This window comes from Pezoporus wallicus, unplaced genomic scaffold (assembly GCF_028554395.1).
Source record: "Pezoporus wallicus isolate ANWC-B61680 ecotype Strahan unplaced genomic scaffold, APGP_CSIRO_Pwel_v1 contig_4131, whole genome shotgun sequence".
Lineage (NCBI taxonomy): Eukaryota > Metazoa > Chordata > Aves > Psittaciformes > Psittacidae > Pezoporus > Pezoporus wallicus.
Window position 1 is genome coordinate 7,215,978 of NW_026641950.1, and position 21,523 is coordinate 7,237,500.

Genomic DNA, 21,523 nt, shown 5'->3' on the forward strand with positions numbered 1-21,523 from the left:
TTTTTGTGCTCAGCTGCTACATATGACAGAGGATATTTCATTCGGCTGTCAGAATGTTATTAATAAAACATGGGGTGCGAAGAGGGCCACTATTTCCCCTTTCAATCACTATAGCATTTACAATGAAAATTTTATGCAGTGTGTAATTTTCAGTTAATGCTTGACACTTAAAATGTCGGTAGCTGCATTTTGTATGGTTCCTGAAGGGTTAATTGTATCATGTTCCCTGCATAAAAGCTCTGCTTATCAAAAGTGAATAGAAGAGTGTATGCAAATGCGTGTCTGTGACCTTTTGCCTTTCCAGGGTTAATTTATATGGTCATTAAAGATTTTATGAAATTGAGCAGCCTGGTGCTTCGAATCCCATTTTACCTTCACCTTCTAATTTATATAATTCCTACCTGAACTGGGAAATATGATTTTTATTTTTTGTGTGCAGCAATGAAAACAGCATGCTGTGCTGTAGGGAGTTGCAAGTCTGGTTATCTGGCATTACTCAGATTGCTAAAAATTCATTAAAATGTGACATCAGCACAGTGAGAGACAAATGATCACAGGATGGAAAGGAACAGTGGGCCTTTCACGGATTAGTGCTACACAGCCCCAGCATAGAAGCTAACTGCATAAACAGATTAATCCACCAGTAGCAGCACAGCTAAAATTTACCGAATAATTAAATGGGATTGAGTTACTGTGAAGATTTCCATGTAATCTAGCTGGTGTGAACACGTAAGTGAGGTGTGGGTAATGCTGCTTCCTCAGAAAGCATATACCAAGTTGCATCATTTATCCTGAATGGCTCCCCCTGGAGACAAAATTCAAGACTTCTCCCACAAAGCCAGAGGTTTATATTTAATACAGTACCTAATACCTAATACTTACTTACTGCAATTAGCGGGATACTGCTGCACTAATAGGATTTATATTTGAATTCCCCCCCCCCTTTTTTTTTTCTTTATTTTTTTTGGCTCCAAGATGCATTTTTACATGTGCTTGCTTTTGTTCCAGCCTATGCGGTGTGTATGTGCATGCATCCGCGTGTATTCTAACACATATCATTTCTATCAAAAGAATATGAAATGACAGGCTTTAAATCTGTCACACTGGTGGAAAATGGGTACTCTGATAAAGACACAGTCAGATTTTCCAGATAGATTCTGAAATGTTGCAAATTATTTGTAATTAATGTCCAAATCCTTTCAAGTGCTGTTTGCTCCCTTTTCTTTCCCTCACTCCTCTTTCCCCCTGTCTGCTACCCTCTGGTAGTGCTGTTCTTATTAGAGGACATATTTTTAAACTGCTGTTAAGTGTTCACTGAGATCATTTTCTAAGATTTTTTCTGTGCTTATCTACAGAAGAACAAGGTGAAGATACAGAAGGGACTGCTAAAAGTACATCACTGGCTGTGGCTGATGATAAAGACTCAAGTGAGAGAGACAATAGTGAAGGCAAAAAATCTAGTAAAGACTCTGGTAAGATGCTAAAATTTTGTTTTCCCCCTTTTTTAACTTACGAAATGCTCTTTCATTTCAAACTGTCTGGACAATCCCACTACTATTCATTGCATGTGCATTTTACATGTGATTTCTATCAGTAGCCTCCCATTGACCTATTTTTAATCATAACCATCTGACAGGGTAGATGCGGATAAGTTGAAGAATATTACAGGACGACCAGTGAGATTATTTTTTAATCAAATCAGTTTGTGTGCTTGTAATTTTTTAAGCGCCTTTCATTAATCTTAGCTGTACTTGTGATTTCTCTGATGGTATATTAATTTTTCATAAGCATAGGATTAGGTACCACTTGAATTTTTTGTTCAATCAGGTTTTGCCCCCCTTTTAACCCAAAGAATATGGGGCTTTTTATTATTATTATGTTTTGCTTTTGCTCTCTGATCACATACTCCCAAGAATCTGGCCTCTTCCTGGGCATTTATTTGAGGCATTTTTGAAAAAATACACAAAATCCAGTGAAAAAGTTTACAGATGATTCAGCCTAAGAAAGAGGAAATATCATTGAAAACGGATTATAGTTTGGGTAATTTTGATCTCCTGGAATAGACAAAGCCCAGTAATGAAAGCTACTGTCTTTGAAAACAAAACCCCTGTGTCATGACATTTACTTGTGCACAAACAAACCCAGGGCCAGCATCTGGTGTAGATACCCAAGGCTTTTTCTGTGTTTGATTTGGCAAATATGTGACTTCATCCATGCTTTTTATGTATGAGATGGAAATCTATGGTCACAGTGAACATTACATTGGCTACTTTGCCGCACGCTATTCCTAGTTACATTATGTTGGATTCACTGAAGCAGAAGAAGTGCTGAAACAGGTTGAAGATTATTAGTTTCAGGTAGTCATATATCTTCTCCTTGTATGCCAATGACAGCAGCATACAAAGGAGGTATTCTCTGTAAAGACATATACTTGTAGAGAAAATATCATTTTATGTCTGAGTTTCTTCACATCCAAATTCTCTCATCCTGTAATTTCCTCTTTACATATGAAATATTTTTGGATTTTGGATTTATTAAAAGAAAAAAATATATAGATGGTCCTTTCTATGCTGAAACAATTCAGAAGACTGACTTAAAGATTAAAGCTTTCTTTAAGTTTGCTTGTTGACATGCTAAGGTCAGTAACCATCACAGTTTACAACCGCAGCTGCTCTTCAGTTGCTTTATTTTTTAAGATCAAGAGACTGAAGAAAGGCTGATGATGACAAGAATGATGTTGAGCAAGAAACTGTGTTGTGGTTTAAAATATATATCCCCCTTGGCTGGCTGGCTGACTTGGGAAAAACTGGAGTGCAGTAAAGCCATGCTCCCAGACGGGCATAGGTCCTCCTGAGCAGTCTCATGAGGGGCTGTCCTGGACACTCAACCAGGAGAGGGGTGACAGCCATCAGCAGCCTGCATATCCTACCATACTCTGTCTAGAGGACACTGTGAACTGCTTCAGGGAGTTTATTAGTCCTCTCTTTTTCTTAGGCAGGTCCATTTATAGTTGTTCAACACAGAATATGGTATTAAAGCTTCAGAAAAAAAAAAAGAAAAAAAAAAGAAAGGAATCTAGAAAAAATACTGAAGGGGAATTCTCAAAATTCCTTCAGGATTAGCCACTCATAAGGGCCAAGTTTAATTAGGACAAACCTATATCGAGATGCCTACTGGGTGCACTACAAAAACCCAACATAATTGTTCTGCATTCCCGTGCCAGCAATTGCACAAATAACTTTGCAGTAAGATTCATATAAAAACAAGGGTTGAAATACATGATTGCTTTTGTGTTTTGAAGAAAATAATTTGTGCTGTAAAATCCTAAATCTTTTAGAAACTTTTATTTTCCTAATTTAAATTAATTCTGCATATGTAACATTCATACCATCATCTTAATTTTCACTCAGCTGACAAGTATTTTTAATGACTGTGTAACTTCTTATGTATAATTGAATGTTAATTTGGTCTTTCTTATGAATTGAGTGTTGCAAGTCTTGCCAAAGAAATCTCAGGAAAACCAATAAATTAATCACAATACTAACAAGTTAGACAGGAAAGTGGTGTGACCCCTCTTTAGCATAGAATCCGTTAGACAAGAAAGGATTAACATGTATTTAGTAACAATATGTTTGTGTAAGCTGTTGTGCTGTATTGCTTACCTTATCTCAAGGAGTAGAGCTTTCAAAATGAGACTTGGCAATATGAAAGTTTTATTTGTTGAATATTCATTCAGAATAGAAAAGCCTACTAATGCCTCATTTATATTGTCATTTAAATCTAGTGCCACTTTAGATTCATTATAATCCAAATTACAGCTCTATGCAGTGCAAGAATTAATATGGAATTTATCCAGATTAATACATTTGCATTGAAAATGTAATATGTCTATGCCATGGCTAAGGGGAGCACTTTTTAATAAGGTAGTAAACATGAGGAAGGATGGAAATTAACCTTCATTATTGCAATGAAAATTATCCTTTCATTCTACTCTAATTAGAAAGAATACCAGTAATTATAATTTTAGAATTATTTTGAGACTAAATAACATCATCTGATGTGTCAGAAGTCTTAAATTATGCAATCTTTATCAAAAACATAGATTCATAAATGAGAAAACAGGATTTTGATTATGGCTTTTCTGGGATTTTTTTTTTTCACTAGTATATGTATTTTATTAACTTTCTGCTTCTTGCTAGTCACACAAACGTTATGAAGGTGATGACATCTGAATTGCAGTGAATTATATCATTTTTATATTACCAATCTTACACAAGTTAAATAATTCTGTAACTGACAGGCAATCATTGACTACTCTATTTCATGGCACTTATTTATAATTAAACTTATTTTTTGAGATAAATCAATTGAAAGTACATTTTTTGTGTAAAATAATGCTGTGTATTTTATATTATAAAATGAATTACAGTTGTGTTTCACAACTAGGAAAACCCCCCCAACAAGTAATGTGTCTCAAGTATAAAAAGTGAACATTTAAAACTGGATTTAGTCTTTTCCTACAACTGTCTAGTAAGAACAGCATGCCAGTGGAACATCTAGCTGTATAAACAGTGCCATACAGCATGCTCAGGACCATAATGTTTTCTCTGTTCTTTCTCTCCCCCTTCAATACCCTTCTTATAAGACCATAACTTTGTTCAACCTCACTACAGGAAGCTCCTTAAAACAGTGAATTCAACATAGAAAGCAGAAAATTGATATAGCAAGATGAGGCACTGAGTTGTACTAGATGGACCATTGTGTAAGCAGCCGATTTCCTTTGTTCTTGGCATGTATACTCTGGCTTGGAGGCTTGGTCCTCACCATGTGCTGAGGAAAGTGGTGTCCTCATGCCAGAAGGAAGAATCTACTCTCCCCCTTTTTTTTCTTTGTTTTTTTTCTTTTTTTTTTTTTTCCAAAGCTCACCATAAGTTATGGACTTGGTTACTTTACTACAGACCAGATGTAACTTTGGTCATTTAAGAAGTAACAATGCTTGGGGTTGAATGAATCCAGAGCAATAACAACAGAAACAACAAAGCCTCTGTAAATTTTGACAGTTTATATAAATATAATAGTAAACATAGTAAAACCCTATGCTTTGTTATGCATTTATTGACCCCAGCACAGTGTTTTATAACTCTACGCTTTTATTATATTAACCACAAAAGAAAATTTAACCAAAAAACCCTCCATGTTTTTACAGAAATAAGAGCTATGTGTTTCCTGATTATTATAGACCCTTTGAAGTAATTAAGTTATTCCATCCTGTGGTGGAAGATGATGTGTAACATTAACCTTGTGTGTGCTCAGGCGCACACAGAGTGCACTCTGAGCTAAATTTCACTAACAGTAAATACCACTGCCAAAACACAGCTAAATGTAATCTCACAAGTGAATTTTTGAGCAGAATTTGGATCCTAGTTTCTGTAGCAACCTGTTGAGAACAATCTAGCATGATGAGGGGAATCATAAGGGAAGGCAGAATTGTTTTATTTTGTTTTTTTAAAACAGCTTCTTGTGTAACAGTGTCCACTCACACAGCTGAGATTCTGGTTCATTTGTCTTTAAAAAAACAGACATTTTAAAAGTGATATGTGATAAAGGTAAGAAACAGTAGTTGACTGTTAGACTTTTTTGACAGTTGGAAATGAAGAGAGATTAATAATTTGAACCTGTCCTTCTAAAATCTGAGAAGCAACCTTTCTCTGTTAATATAGTATGCCGCTTTTTTACTTTCCATAATTCTCACAGATAAGACATTTAAACAATGATGGTGTATAGCCAAGTAAATACAGGCCAGGGAGTACTGTATTGTTATAAACCAAAGTGAGTAATATAATAGTGCCTTATGTGATTGCATCATGTAGTTTCTGCCTTTAAGCTTAGCGAGTCCTTCAGGTCATCAGCACAGCACTGATAATGCAGTGTAAATGAGGCCTCCAGGATCCGTTCCTGAGAGTGTAAAAATTCAGTGGGGCTCCAGAAGGTGACTTGTTCAGATATTACACTGATGTTGACGAATTGGTCATTAAGGTAAGGAAATATAGCAGGAATAAACTTTAATTTGATCAAGAACATGCAAAAATTAGGGGGCTAAATTACACCAAAAGAAATAACCAGGAACTTAGGAGTGAAAAACAATGTGTGGGGAAATCACCGTTTAGATATGTCATAAAATGTGTCTATGGTTTTTTTTTTAAAAAGACCCTTCAGAAAACGCCCCCGTATTACTCAGTTTTGAATTGCATATTATTGTGCCATGAGGCTTTGGTAGTTACCTTGAAAACTATTCTTTTATTTTATTCCTCTTTAATGTTGCTCTTGTAATATCAAATATTGCACAGTCTATATGAAAATGATCATAATAAAAAGTTATTGGTTTGTCTACAGAAAACCACAAGTATTTTCTTTGTTCATGTTTACTTTGTTGCCAAAACATCCATGACCTTATTTTTAAATTAATCCTAGGTTATTGTGCAATGAGGTGCAATTTGTTCATTTATATGAACCTTATGTGGATTGAAAAAAATCAAGATAAATCTTCATGCACAGCATACAATCAGATTACCCTTGGACTATATATTTACGTTGGGTCTGATAGCAATCAATGGTTTAGCTTCATTGCATTTCAAGATGTATTTGCACCCAGTGTCCAGTGATAGTGTCCTCACCCTGGAAATAATTTAGTTGCAAATTGACTGGAAGATGGTGAAAATTGAAAGTTAAAATTAGAAATACTCATAATAAACAGCAGAAAAAAAGGTCAGATGATGCCGCACTATGATGAGATTGGAATGGTCGGTAAATGAGGTTTTGTGTTTGTCATGAGATGTATGTGACATGCCTACCCAATGCTCTTGTAATATCCAGCCTAGCAGAAGAGATTATCTGGCAAATTGACGCTGGAAAGAATTTTCTGATGACTGCGAAATTAGAATTGCACTCTTTTCTTTGATGTGTGCAAGGCTGGGCCACATTACACAGTAGTTCGGGCATAATATTAAATATAGTATTTAATACTTAATAACTATCTATAGAAAACAATTACATTCTGATCACAAATGCCAGACTATAAAAAATCACAGTGTAAACACCTAAGGCAATCCCAAATGACTGATTTTTGTATATAATTAATATTTAGTTCTGAAATCCTGTTCTCCACAGTATTTCTTTTAAAGCCCCAGTATATTTAGCTTCAGAATTGTAACCAGGGAGGAGTTATCAAAACAACACAATAATCATATTGCCCAGACAGGTTAGAAAAGAGAGGGGGTAATTAAACAGCAGCAAATTAATTATTTTGGAAACCAAGAATTTTAAGCAAAAGCTGATTGTTTTTATGTAATACAGAAACTCCTACTGAGCTGCTAAAGAGAGAATTTTATTGATTAATCTTTAAAGGCAACCTAAGGTTATCTAAACAGCAGAGAAAAGTCCATTTTTAAATGTTTTTATAGGGTCTCCATCAAGGACAAAAGTGTGTTTTCACCTTTGTGCATACCAGAGTTGTTTTATTCAACTAGATTTTTTTTCTAGAACTTAAAATAAAGGACTCTTAAAGACAATACAGATCTTTGGAATCGCACCCTTTTTGTAGCTCAGGATACTTTAAAGTTTAAAACATTTCTTAAAAATTGTGTTTTCGGAACAGGAATAGTCACACCAGAGAAGGAACCAAAAGCAAACACTGTGGTAGGGGCACAACAGATTCTTCTGGCGAAAGAAGAGGATGGTGGAGCTAAAAAATCAAAACCTCCAGAGGACAATAAATTTTGTCATGAACAGGTAAAAGAAAATGTAACAGTTTAATTTCATTCTAGAACTCTTTCAAATGACTCAAGAATGAAAAGGAGATGATATGCTGTTAAAATAGCAATATCAGCAAGTTATAAAAAGCACACTGACTAATAGCCTGCATCTTAATTTGATTTTTTTTTTTTCAGTTCTATCAATGTCCTTATTGTAACTACAATAGTAGGGACCCAAACCGTATCCAGATGCATGTCCTGTCGCAGCATTCAATGCAACCTGTTATCTGCTGCCCCCTCTGCCAGGATGTCCTCAGCAACAAAATGCATCTCCAACTTCATTTGACCCATTTGCACAGTGTGTCCCCCGACTGTGTGGAGAAACTGCTCATGACAGTAAGTGTTCCAAGAGTTCTATCACACATGCTATAGAAATGTACTTGGGCCTCTGGGCAATGTGTATTTTGTGACATAGTATTCAGGTAGCCTGAGGGGGGAGTGGGTCAGGACTCTCAGGTTCTGTTGCCAGCTCACACAGTGACTGATATCCCTTGGAAAAATGACTGAAGGTGGATTTCAAAGATGAAAAACCTGCAGTTCCTCATTGATGGTAACCTTGGAAAAGCCAAGCCTGTCCATGTCTCTAAGTGCACACCTGTAAATCGTGTCTAATAATATACAGGTCTCAGAGGTATTTTGACTTCTGTTTGTAAAGAAAAAGGAATTCCCTGCAGAATGTAGTTCCCAAATGTAGAAGGATTCCTGTATATATCTGGGCTGTACTTGCATTATGTTATATGAAATATCACTAGTAATGCTAATTAAGAACACAATTATATTATTGTACAGAATGTCCTATTTCTTACTTTCTGCCTCTGCACAAAAGACTATTTAGTTTTTTTGTGACTAAAAAGTGAATCTGAAACAGAAAGGCAAGTACAAGAATAGGTAGCAGTCCAGTTAGGTGAGTTCTTAAAGATACAGAATATTTGATTTCAAATACCTACCCTGGATCAAAAAGGGACTTGAACTGGCTTCCCGATGACTGGGAGGAATGCTATAACCAGCAGTCTCTATTTGGAAGATGAATGCCATTCCAGCCTCACCAGAAGAATCCTGTTCTTCACTGTACAATTTGACATCATACAAACCATGTCAAAATAATAAATTTCTGTGAAAATATTGACTAAGCACCATTCAAAACAACACTAAAGATGCAATCAGGTTAGAATATATGTATTATTACAGCATAGACTCAGTTAGAAAACAGATCTCCTAAGACACCCTGATTCTGGTTGTCGTGCCTTTTTAGAAGGAAATGCATTTGGAAATCTCAGGGATTGACCTTCTTAAGGATTTAGTCCTGTCTCCGTAGACAACTACTTCATTTATATGGCTGTGGTTGTAAACGTACAACCCCATTTCCAAGTAAAGCAGCAAAATAATAAGAAAGCATTGAAAGAGCTCTTGCCTGAAGGTATGGGGTTCCTTGTGCAAAAATGAGCAAATACATAATTGGGGATTCTTCTTTTCTTTTCCTTGGATTTCTACTCAGTATAACTCTGTCAAACCATGTAATTTTGGCCCACCACAAGGAAAATGCAGTAGGAATTTAACTTTCCCAGACTCTTTTAGGAAACTGGAAAAATATGAACCTCCCCTCTTCCCCATTGAGCAATATTAGCTTTCTTCTCAAGTTCTCCATGATTCCCTCTATGTTGATGATGGGGCAGCTTTGAAGTCTCTCCTCTCCAAGTGCTGGGGAGTTATCTCACTGTTTCTGAGAGGAAAAAAGGAAAAAAAAAAAGAGTGAGAAACAGATTTCAAAATAATCTGCATCATTTAAACTGTTGTAGTTGCTAACACAGATATGACCATATCTGAACTCTCTGATGACAAAATAAATACCATTTATAACAAATTTTTCTTCTCTGGAACATTTAGAGTCTACGCCACCTTTTTTTTTTTTAAATTCCCTCTCTCCCAGCTAAACTCAGAATCACTAGTCCTCTGAAAGAATGCTATTAATGCCAGGTTTAAATTACAAATATACTAAGCCCAGGGCTTCTTATATAACTAGAGTATCTGTTCCAATAGGCAATTGATATGCATACATACATGCATATATATAATTTTTTTATATCCTGGTAAGTGTTTGAAATATGTTTTAACTGTTAAAGTGGAAAAGAAAAACATGTTTCTACTCATACATAGTAATGTATGTATCTTCCACTATCATACTAATTTACCACTCAAAATTCTCTCATATGGATATTCTTGTTGCCTCTGTATGAAGTAAGGAAATGCTATCCTTATGTTAGAGACGAGGAGCTGCAGCACAATCTGAACTGATTTATCCAAGGTTATTTAGACAGAATCTGGCAGTGCAGAAATTTGAAACCAGACCTGCTAAGTCTTAGTATGAACCCCTAGACAATCCACTATTTCAGGTACAAATATGCTTTAAAGACCTAAGCAAAAGGGAAATATGAACTGTTGAGCAAATGTTCATGTTGACTTAATTATCAGACACATAGAAGTACATGCTTCAAAGATTTCTGTCTATAATTTAAAAGCACAACACAACAGGTAAAGCTGTCTGAAGAAGATACATAGGCAATTGGAGAGAAGAAAATAAACATCTCATTCTAAATGGGAGTAAGTTACTATTTCTGTATGGAAATAAATTTACAAATTTCTTTCAAAGACCATGGAAGGTCCAGCATTTGTTTAAAAAAATGATACAGGTGAAGCAAAGTGGGAATGCCCTCTATCAAGAACTGGTTGGTGACCATATCTCAACATGATCTCTGCCTTTGGAGAATGTCTGAGCAAAATTCCTCTGATAAATCTGAGCAACCTGACATAGCCAAAACCTTCTTTGTGGTGACACTGAGACCAATGGAGTATTGAGTGTATGCAGCTTTATAGCATCACCTTATTTTGAGTAGACTGTCCACCAAGGGACACCAGATGCTCTGGATTTGTATTTTGTCAGAAATCATTTTCAAGGACTGAATCAAGTTTTTCATTTGGTACCAGCAGTCTTTGATCCAGATATGGTGGATCTTTTGAATTATTCCATAGTGCTGTATAGTATAAAATAGAGGGACTTTTCCTGTAATAATACTGTGTTCTTGGTTTTCAAAGGTTCCTGTACCAGATGTCATGATGCCCAATAGTATGTTATTGCCAGCAGCTGCATCAGAGAAATCTGAACATGACACACCTGCAACCATTACAGCTGAGGGATCTGGGAAGTATCCAGGTATGCAAGAAAAAAAACAGACATATAAAAGCTACCTGTGGGAAATTTAGAATAAACCACTTGTTTCTTTCTTAGTAAAGTGAATCCTTTGTGGCTTGCATATAACTACAAGAGATAAAAAGAGAAAAATAACAAGGGGCCTGAATTTGGCTGACTGCACCCATGCAGAACTACCAGGATACACTTGCATGCCAGACTGTTTGCTTTTGGTAGAGATAAAAGCAAACAGTAGTGCCTAGCCACTTTGAAGGTAAGACCCTCCTTGTTTAGCCACCAAATAAGATCCAGTCCCAAAAGACAGTGGCACTTTCATCAGCATCAATGGGGAATGTTAGGGAAGTGATTCTGCCTGCATTTCCAATAGTAGGTTTCTTATCCTGGACACTTATATTCTGTACTGGGAAACTACTTTGCTACCTCCCACAGCATGCTTCTCCCTCTCTCCTCAGATCACTTTCCTCCTCCTTTCTAATCACCTATTCTACCTATTGTCCCCATTTCTACTCTCTCTTTCTTTCCTACTGTTTCTGTCTTTTCTTTTTTGGTGCTCCCATTATAGCAATAATCTCCTACCTTGTGAGAAAGAGAAGCCATATGCCACTCCTGGGCCAACTATCACTTGCAGTCTGATGACTGTGTTTGGATTTTATTACTTTTTTTTTAACATCCTGTTGGTCCTGTCTGCTTTATTCTTTGGGGCAAGGATAAGCCGCCATGAATTGTTAGGCAAACACATGGCATGCCAGGTGCCACTCTTGATTTCTGATTAAAAAAAAAAACTCAAAAAAAAAAAATACTATGCTATTCTCTTCTACTTGTGTAAAAGAAACTTCACTTTCTTTAACTAGGTGAAAATCCTGTGGATGAGAAAAGTACCCCTGGGACTGACGAATCAAAAACTGGAATGGAAATTAAGACCGAGGAACAGAAGCCACCTAAGGAATCTACTGAAAAACCAGATTGGAATAAGAGCAGCAGTAAAGATATGAAGACTACTGATTCAATGACAGATCAGCTAAATGAACAGCAGAAGAAGCAACAGCTCTCTGTTTCTGACCGCCATGTCTATAAGTATCGTTGTAACCATTGTAGCTTGGCTTTTAAGACTATGCAGAAGCTTCAGATACATTCCCAGTATCATGCTATTCGGGCAGCTACCATGTGTAGCCTTTGCCAACGTAGCTTCCGTACATTCCAGGCTTTAAAAAAACACTTGGAAGCAGGCCACCCTGAACTTAATGAAGCTGAACTTCAGCAGCTGTGTGCATCTTTACCTGTCAATGGTGAACTCTGGGCAGAAAGTGAAAGTATGGCACAAGATGATCATGCACTAGAACAAGAAATAGAAAGAGATTATGAAATGGACCAGGAAGGTAAAGCAAGTCCTGTAGGAAGTGATAGTAGCTCTATTCCAGATGAAATGGGTTCAGAACCAAAGCGGACCTTACCTTTTAGAAAAGGGCCAAATTTTACTATGGAAAAGTTTCTAGATCCATCTCGCCCATACAAATGTACAGTGTGTAAAGAGTCTTTCACCCAAAAGAACATTCTCTTGGTCCACTACAACTCAGTGTCCCATCTACATAAACTCAAGAAGGTTTTGCAAGAAGCATCAAGTCCTGTCCCTCAAGAAACCAACAGCAACACTGACAACAAACCCTACAAATGCAGCATTTGTAATGTTGCGTATAGCCAAAGTTCTACATTGGAAATCCATATGAGGTCTGTGCTTCATCAAACAAAGGCTAGGGCTGCAAAATTAGAGCCAAGTGGTAATATAAGTAGTGGAAATAGTGTAGCAGGGAATGTTAATAGCCCCAGCCAAGGAATGCTAGAATCTATGAGCTTACCAGCAGTTAACAGCAAAGAAACGCATATAGATGCCAAAGAATTAAATAAAAAGCAAGCTTCTGAATTAATTTCTGCTCAGCCTACACATCACCCACCACAGTCACCAGCACAACTTCAAATGCAACTACAGCATGAACTGCAACAGCAAGCTGCATTCTTTCAACCACAGTTTCTAAACCCAGCTTTTTTGCCTCACTTTCCTATGACGCCAGAAGCACTCTTGCAATTTCAACAGCCTCAGTTCCTTTTCCCATTCTATATACCTGGGACAGAATTTAGCTTGAGCCCAGATCTGGGTTTGCCAGGTTCTGCCACATTTGGTATGCCTGGAATGGCTGGTATGACAGGATCACTGCTAGAAGATTTGAAGCAGCAGATACAAACTCAGCACCATGTTGGCCAAACCCAGCTACAGATACTGCAGCAACAAGCACAACAGTATCAATCCACCCAACCCCAACTTCAGTCCCAAAAGCAGCAGCAGCAAAGTAGCAAGCTGATGAAAGCAGAGCAAGCTACCTTAGTGAGTACAGACTGCCAGCTTATAAAGGATATGCCATCATATAAGGAGTCAGAAGAACTTTCTGAGAAACAAGAAAAGCCAAAGCAGGAGTCTACAAGTGAGAATGAAGGACTAAAAGAAAGCAAAGATATGAAGAAGTCAAAACCCTCAGAACCAGCAATCCCACCACCCAGAATAGCTTCTGGAGCAAGGGGGAATGCAGCCAAGGCTTTGTTGGAGAACTTTGGGTTTGAGCTAGTTATCCAATACAATGAGAACAGACAAAAAGTGCAGAAAAAAGGTAAGACGGGGGAAGGTGAAAATACAGACAAACTGGAATGTGCAATTTGCAGTAAGCTCTTTTCCAACATTCTTATTCTGAAGAGTCATCAAGAACATGTGCATGGACAGTTTTTTCCATATGGAGCATTAGAAAAGTTTGCCCGACAGTACAGGGAGGCGTATGACAAGCTTTATCCAATTTCTCCATCTTCTCCAGAAACACCACCGCCTCCACCACCGCCACCTCCACCACCTCCACCTCCTCCTCCTCCAACTCCTTCTCAGCCTTCTTCAGCTGGGGCTGGAAAAATTCAAAATGCAACCCCCACACCTTTGCAAGCTCCACCACCCACCCCACCACCACCGCCTCCTCCACCACCACCACCTCCTCCTCCACCACCACCACCATCAGCCCCACCACAAGTTCAGCTTCCCGTTTCACTTGACCTCCCACTTTTTCCTCCAATTATGATGCAGCCAGTGCAGCATCCTGCATTGCCTCCTCAGCTTGCCCTGCAGTTGCCACCAATGGATACTTTATCTGCAGATCTTACCCAGCTTTGTCAGCAGCAGCTGGGACTAGATCCCAATTTCCTGCGGCACTCTCAGTTCAAGCGTCCACGTACTAGAATCACAGATGACCAATTAAAAATCTTGCGGGCTTATTTTGATATTAACAATTCTCCAAGCGAGGAGCAGATCCAAGAAATGGCTGAAAAATCTGGTCTTTCTCAGAAAGTTATCAAGCACTGGTTTCGTAATACGTTGTTTAAAGAACGACAGAGAAATAAAGATTCTCCATATAACTTCAGCAACCCTCCTATAACAGTATTGGAAGATATCAGAATAGATCCTCAGCCTTCAGCTGTAGAACCTTACAAGTCTGATGCATCTTTCAGCAAGAGATCATCTAGGACTCGGTTTACTGACTACCAACTTCGTGTCCTCCAAGACTTTTTTGACACAAATGCTTATCCAAAGGATGATGAAATTGAACAACTTTCAACTGTCCTGAACCTACCTACTCGTGTAATTGTTGTGTGGTTCCAAAATGCACGACAAAAAGCTCGCAAAAGTTATGAAAATCAAGCTGAGACTAAAGACAATGAGAAAAGGGAACTGACTAATGAGCGTTACATTCGAACCAGTAACATGCAATATCAGTGTAAAAAGTGTAGTGTAGTTTTTCCCAGGATCTTTGATTTGATTACACATCAGAAAAAGCAGTGTTATAAAGATGAAGATGATGATGCTCAAGATGAAAGCCAAACTGAAGATTCTATGGATGCTTCTGATCAAACAGTGTATAAGAACTGCACGGTTTCTGGCCAAAATGACTCTGCAAAAAGCCTGACAGTCACAGCAGCAAGCTCTGGCTCTGGTTCTAGTACTCCTTTGATTCCATCACCAAAACCAGAACCTGAGAAGGCTTCTCCTAAGCCAGAGTCCACAGAAAAACCAAAACAAACTGAAAATATCCCTAAGCAAACTGATACAACTTCTCAAAGCACCAAACCAGTACCATCTACTCCAGTAACCTCTTCTGACCCTCAGCCTTCATCTTCTCAATCGCAACAACAAAAACAATCACAGATAGTAGGGAGACCTCCTTCTGCATCACAAACCACATCTGTTCCTTCCAGTCCTTTACCAATTTCAATGACTTCTCTACAGAACAGTCTACCTCCTCAGTTACTACAGTACCAATGTGATCAGTGTACAGTTGCCTTTCCAACTCTAGAACTTTGGCAAGAGCACCAGCACATGCATTTCCTAGCAGCCCAAAACCAATTTCTTCACTCGCAGTTTTTAGAAAGACCAATGGATATGCCCTATATGATATTTGACCCCAATAATCCTTTGATGACTGGACAGTTACTTAATAGTTCTCTTGCTCAGATGCCACCACAAACTGGCTCATCACATACAGCACACCCTGCTACAGTTGCTGGCTCCCTGAAACGAAAACTAGATGATAAAGAAGACAACAATTGTAGTGAGAAAGAGGGAGGAAACAGTGGAGAAGATCAACATCGTGATAAGCGTTTAAGAACTACAATTACTCCAGAGCAGTTGGAAATACTTTATGAAAAGTACCTACTAGATTCCAACCCCACCAGAAAGATGCTAGATCACATTGCACGTGAAGTGGGACTGAAAAAGAGGGTTGTACAAGTCTGGTTTCAGAATACAAGAGCCCGAGAAAGAAAGGGACAATTCCGTGCAGTAGGTCCAGCCCAGTCCCATAAAAGGTGTCCTTTCTGTCGAGCTCTGTTTAAAGCAAAATCAGCTTTAGAAAGTCACATTCGTTCTCGACATTGGAATGAAGGGAAACAGGCTGGTTACAGTTTGCCTCCAAGCCCTTTGATATCAAATGAAGATGGAGGAGAAAGTCCACAAAAGTACATATTTTTTGATTACCCATCATTGTCATTAGCAAAAACTGAATTATCAAGTGAAAATGAATTAGCCTCCACTGTATCAACCCCTGTTAGCAAAACTGCAGAAATGTCTCCGAAGAACCTCTTAAGTCCTTCTTCTTTCAAAGCAGAGTCTAGTGAGGATATAGAGAATTTGAATGCCCCTCCTGCTGACTCTGGATATGATCAAAACAAGACTGACTTTGATGAAACTTCATCAATTAATACGGCAATTAGTGATGCCACAACAGGGGATGAGGGGAACAATGAAATGGAAAGCACAACTGGCAGTTCAGGGGATGCAAAACCTGCATCACCTCCCAAAGAACCAAAACCACTTGTGAATGACATGCTACCAAAAGCTGCAACTACACCTATAAATGAGAATACCGATGACAAATTTCTTTTTTCCCTAACAAGCCCCTCAATACATTTCAGTGAAAAAGATGGTGATCATGACCAAAGTTACTACATTACTGATGACCCTGATGATAATGCTGATCGCAGTGAAACTTCAAGCATAGCTGATCCTAGTTCACCTAACCCATTTGGAGCTAGCAATCCCTTTAAATCCAAAACCAATGATCGGCCAGGCCACAAACGTTTCCGAACACAAATGAGTAACCTTCAGCTCAAAGTTCTCAAGGCTTGCTTCAGTGACTACCGGACTCCAACAATGCAGGAATGCGAAATGCTAGGGAATGAGATTGGCCTGCCGAAACGTGTGGTCCAGGTCTGGTTTCAGAATGCCCGGGCTAAAGAGAAGAAATTCAAAATTAACATAGGGAAGCCATTCATGATAAATCAGACTGGACCTGATGGGACAAAGCCAGAATGTTCTCTATGTGGTGTGAAGTATTCTGCGCGCTTGTCTATAAGAGATCATATCTTTTCCAAACAACATATTACAAAAGTGAGAGAAACTGTGGGAAGTCAGCTAGATCGGGAGAAAGATTATTTAGCTCCTACAACAGTTAGACAGCTGATGGCACAGCAAGAATTGGATCGCATAAAGAAGGCTACTGATGTGCTAGGATTAACAGTACAGCAGCCAGGCATGATAGACAGCAGTTCTCTTCATGGTATCAGTTTGCCAGCAGCTTATCCAGGACTCCCTGGCCTTCCTCCTGTTCTTCTGCCTGGAATGAATGGTCCATCCTCCTTACCTGGATTTCCACAAAGTTCAAACAGTAAGTCTATCTGGGGATGATTTTCTCCTTGTATTAATTTGATCATCTTGCATAGTCACCATCCCCTTCTAAACCACAGCATGTTATGCATTCATATTACACTTCTGAGCATGGTCTGAATAGCTAAAATGTGGAGCTATGAGGTGTACTCAGTGCAATTCTCAATTGTAGCCTAGACAATATCTCTGATTAAAAAAAAAAAAAAAAATATTTGAAATCTAATTGACAGAAATGGTTTTAGTCCATATTAGGCTTCTGTTACAAAAGCAGTATAAGAATAGCATTGTTAGGCTTTTTTGTCTGTTTTGAAAGACACTTACTTAGGCAAAACTTGGGTTAGAATTTTATATGAAAATTCTTTGCATGCAAATAATGTCTGATAAAACACAAAGTAATGATTGACATATTATTGATTCATCAGGTATTTGGTCTACTCCTTAGGACCAACCCAACCTGTTGTTTATTTCAGAATAAATGTTTTTTTTCGGAACCTTGTTTTGCTCTTCATTGAATCAGAATGGCTTTCCTTCCACAATGGAGTCTCTGGCTGAGTGCCCTCTGGCTTTTGTCAAAAAGTGATCAGCACAAAAATTGTATATAAAGGAAATATGAAGTTGCTGTATTTCCTTCTTAATGGCATACAATGTCCAGGTCCAAAAACTGGCTGGTTATTGTTCATTAAAATTATAGATATGTTTTCTCCATATAACTTCTCTAAATAGCTTTGTTTAGGTTGACCTTCAGGTAAAATGGGCTCCAGAAAACCCAGGCTTTGATTATACTACTAAATGAAATTTGCTTGAGATGATATTATTACATTATTTTACTCTCAAAACCAGAAAGTCCCCGTGCAAAGTGAGTCTTGGGAATGGTTGTGGACCCATGATAGCCTCTCAGCTGTGCTCAGAGGCTGTTTAGGAGAATGCTAGCTGGCCCAGTCCAAAACAGTGCCAGTGACTATTCCTACTCTTTAACTTTACAAATGGTTTAGTTTCAGTTTTCTGGAAATGTTCCTTGCTATTCTTTAACATGCTAGTGTCGTTGAAGCCTCAGAGTCTCTAAATTATTCTGTTAATAATGCAAAAGGTATTATTACAAGACAACTGGTCCATAATAATTCAATTTTCAGATTTTTTAATTTACACTAAATATCTCTACTTTGAGATAAATTTAAATCATTAGTACCTTAGCATACACAGTGCATTGCAATTGAGATGGATTTTTACCCCCTTTCATCTTGCATCTTCTTAAGGTTAATTAGCCCATTGTGGGCAAAGCCCACTGTGCAAAATAGCTAGCTGTTAACTTTTTCTTCTGCCATATGCTAAATAGCCCCTACATCCCCCTTTTGTTGCCTAGCAAATACTTGCATGTATAAATCTCCATTCCCTAATGAATGATACATAATGGAGCAGTCATAGTGAGTGGACAAAAAAAATAGATTATTTTAATCATTCATCATAGAAAAACAGTAATATTCTCAGATGTTCTCCAGTACATGCTCAACACTAGTATTTTCTGCACCTAATTAACCCATTTCTGTTTTCTTCTCTACCCTGCTTTGGCTGATAGTTCACATTCATATTTGATGCTAAGAATCATATAACAAGTTCCTTTTTGAAAACAGGCTTCTGAGCAAGCTTTTCTTCAGCTATAGTTTTCTAGCAGCATGTATGTTCTCATCCAGCAGGACAATTGTTTTGCATCATTCTCAGCATGAGGGATGTTCTGAAGCTAATTCCCTGATGACTATACTTTAGGTCTACTTTTTGTGAATTCCACTGCAAGCATGTCATTTCTTAACTTTCAAACACAATCCTGAAAATGCTCTTCAGAAGTCTCACTCAGATCCCGTATATTTATATATTTATCTGCTTTCACTAATACTTACAGGGTTGGTAACTCTATTTCCTGTGGCAAAGCCCATCCATTCTGTCCTATGTGTTGTCAACGTTAGTAAGATACTCACTTTTAAAGAATATGCTTGCTGTTTGATAAGACAGAAACTACTAAAACTATAATAGTAAACGTCACATTTAAAATTCTCTTTTGTGTTTTTCTTATGTTAGACAGAGAATTAGCCTAATTAGTTTCACTGGTTAATACAAGTTTATGAGGGATTTCACTTTCTGGTTCTTTCATCCAGTATTGTCTATGGATTTCCAAAAACAGTACAAAACCCGGTTAATTTTACAAAATACTGTTCTTTTTTTTAAACGCAGTATTTGCTTTTACAACAGGTTTGAAGTGGAACACTTGAAAATAATGCTAAATCACAAAAGATACAAATATTCAAAATACTATTCATTTTATTTATCCTATTTATGTAGTGCTCATGCTGGGCTTTTATTTGCAAAGATTATTAGATTTGTCAAAATAAGAGAGCTTCGTTTCTGAATGAAATCCTCCATTAACATTATATTCAGTTATTTTGTTCCAAACCATGTGGTTTTAATGTCAGAATTACTCTGTTCTAGGATGATGTGTCAAAGCGTCCTCTTACCTGTGGGATATGTTTCTGTAGACAATGTAATTATAACATCTTGTGCACATCAAATGCTGAGCAAGGTCTCAAAATTACTACTATCTTTGGTCAGCATAATTCCTAATATGGCATTATTTGATAGAATTCTAATTCATACAGATTTTTAGTCCTGGCTTGTCTTTGTTCTTCAAGCTCCTTATTTTCCAGGTGACTGTAGATAGAAGAGTTCACCTGCTGTTTTCAGCTGTTCTTACAATTCACATTCTCTTTTCTTCTTGTGTTTGTGGTTTTGCCTATGAACCCTTGCAGAAAACTAGTGCTTCATCTTGCTTCTACCTATTAATACTGGTTCTATGAACCTTTTAATGTCATCATCATTACCATAGGTTCTTTGCATATCACTTAAGCCTGGGCTGCCTTAAGATTCACAGCAGCTTTTTCCAAGAATGCACACATGAGTGGGTAATATGTACTTAGTGGTTTTTGAAATCTTATCAAGAAAGAAATATGATTCAGCAGCAATTACTTTCCTTATTATTTAAGGCACTAAAATCTGTTCTGTGTTTGCTTTCAGCCCATTGGTGGCAGTTTAGTTTTCATATTTTTAGCTTTCTGATTCCTCCAAGTGAAAGAGGAGTCACTCCTTTTTGATAGTCACTTAAATGAGTTAGCAGGATTAGAATGTTTCTTCATGGTTAGTGAATTTTCTATTCTATGTCTCTTATGTCTAGAAATGGAACGTTAGTTTTCATCGTTTCCTTCATTTAGTTTCATAAACCCCCAGTTCCACATGTAACTTCCAATGAAACAGGTGGCTTTCAATATTCTATTGCAGCCTGTCTAGATATTTAACTGAATTCTGTTTATTTCAACTAAATTCCAAAGAATATCTGGAAAATGAGATAGATCTTGGCTGCTCTGGGCATCATCAGTGTGAGTAGATTGAGGACAACATGATGCGTGTGAGAGTTGAAGAGGTTAAGAACAGAAAGAAATCGGAAAAATTGTAAGTAGCTGGCAAGCCCAAATAACCATGACAAAGCTGGGGCAGCAGTTCACACTAACTGCATCATTCATGCATTTTCCATCTACAGTATTTATCATATAATATATTTTCAGCAGACTACACACACAATTGCCTGTTACTTCCTGTTGAAAGCATATGGGCTTATATAGCATCTTTGCAAAAGTAATAGCATCTTTGATGTTATTCTGCAGTAACTGTGGCAATTAACCACTTTTTAATTTTAACTGTTGTGATTTATTTCACTGTACTATCTAATCTGTGCTCACAATGCATTTTAACTCTTTAGTTTTCTCCTATCATTAAACAGAAGTAATGACACAGTGACAAACATTAAATGGCCAATTTGTTAAATCTGATAATTATTCCCTTTGAATCTTAATTGCTTTATTCCTAAGTAATTCTAAGTACCTGGATATTGATGATTTAACCATCATTCTTCTTCACTCCATTAGTGCTTTCTAGTAGCTAATGCCCATGTAACCTCCATTACAGCACCTGCATTTGTTGTTCTCTGGGTGGTAGTAGGCTGTTCCCAATGTTGCTTCACTTTTACAGCTCTGTGTGTATCACACACTTCGTATGCTCTTTTCTCTAGCAAATTTACTTGCCTGAAAAGATTACAATGGATGTAATGTAAAGCCTCTTACAATTAGTTGCTTTTTTTACCCTGTGTCATCATTTAATTTTTCCACCAGCTATACATGTCACAGAAGTTGCTTTTAATAGACTGCTATCAGCCAATGCACT

The 21,523-nt window shown here is 37.5% G+C and overlaps 1 protein-coding gene across 2 annotated transcripts in view; it reads left to right on the forward strand.

The window, feature by feature from the left end:
- ZFHX4 (zinc finger homeobox 4) overlaps window positions 1–21,523 on the forward strand; it is a 151,850-nt gene that overhangs the window by 125,166 nt on the left and 5,161 nt on the right. For both annotated transcript variants that reach the window (XM_057426088.1, XM_057426089.1), the window contains exons 5-9: window positions 1,356–1,472; window positions 7,655–7,788; window positions 7,947–8,147; window positions 10,902–11,019; window positions 11,868–17,264. In XM_057426088.1, coding sequence (XP_057282071.1) covers window positions 1,356–1,472; window positions 7,655–7,788; window positions 7,947–8,147; window positions 10,902–11,019; window positions 11,868–17,264 — 5,967 coding nt within the window. The remainder of the gene's footprint in view (window positions 1–1,355; window positions 1,473–7,654; window positions 7,789–7,946; window positions 8,148–10,901; window positions 11,020–11,867; window positions 17,265–21,523) is intronic.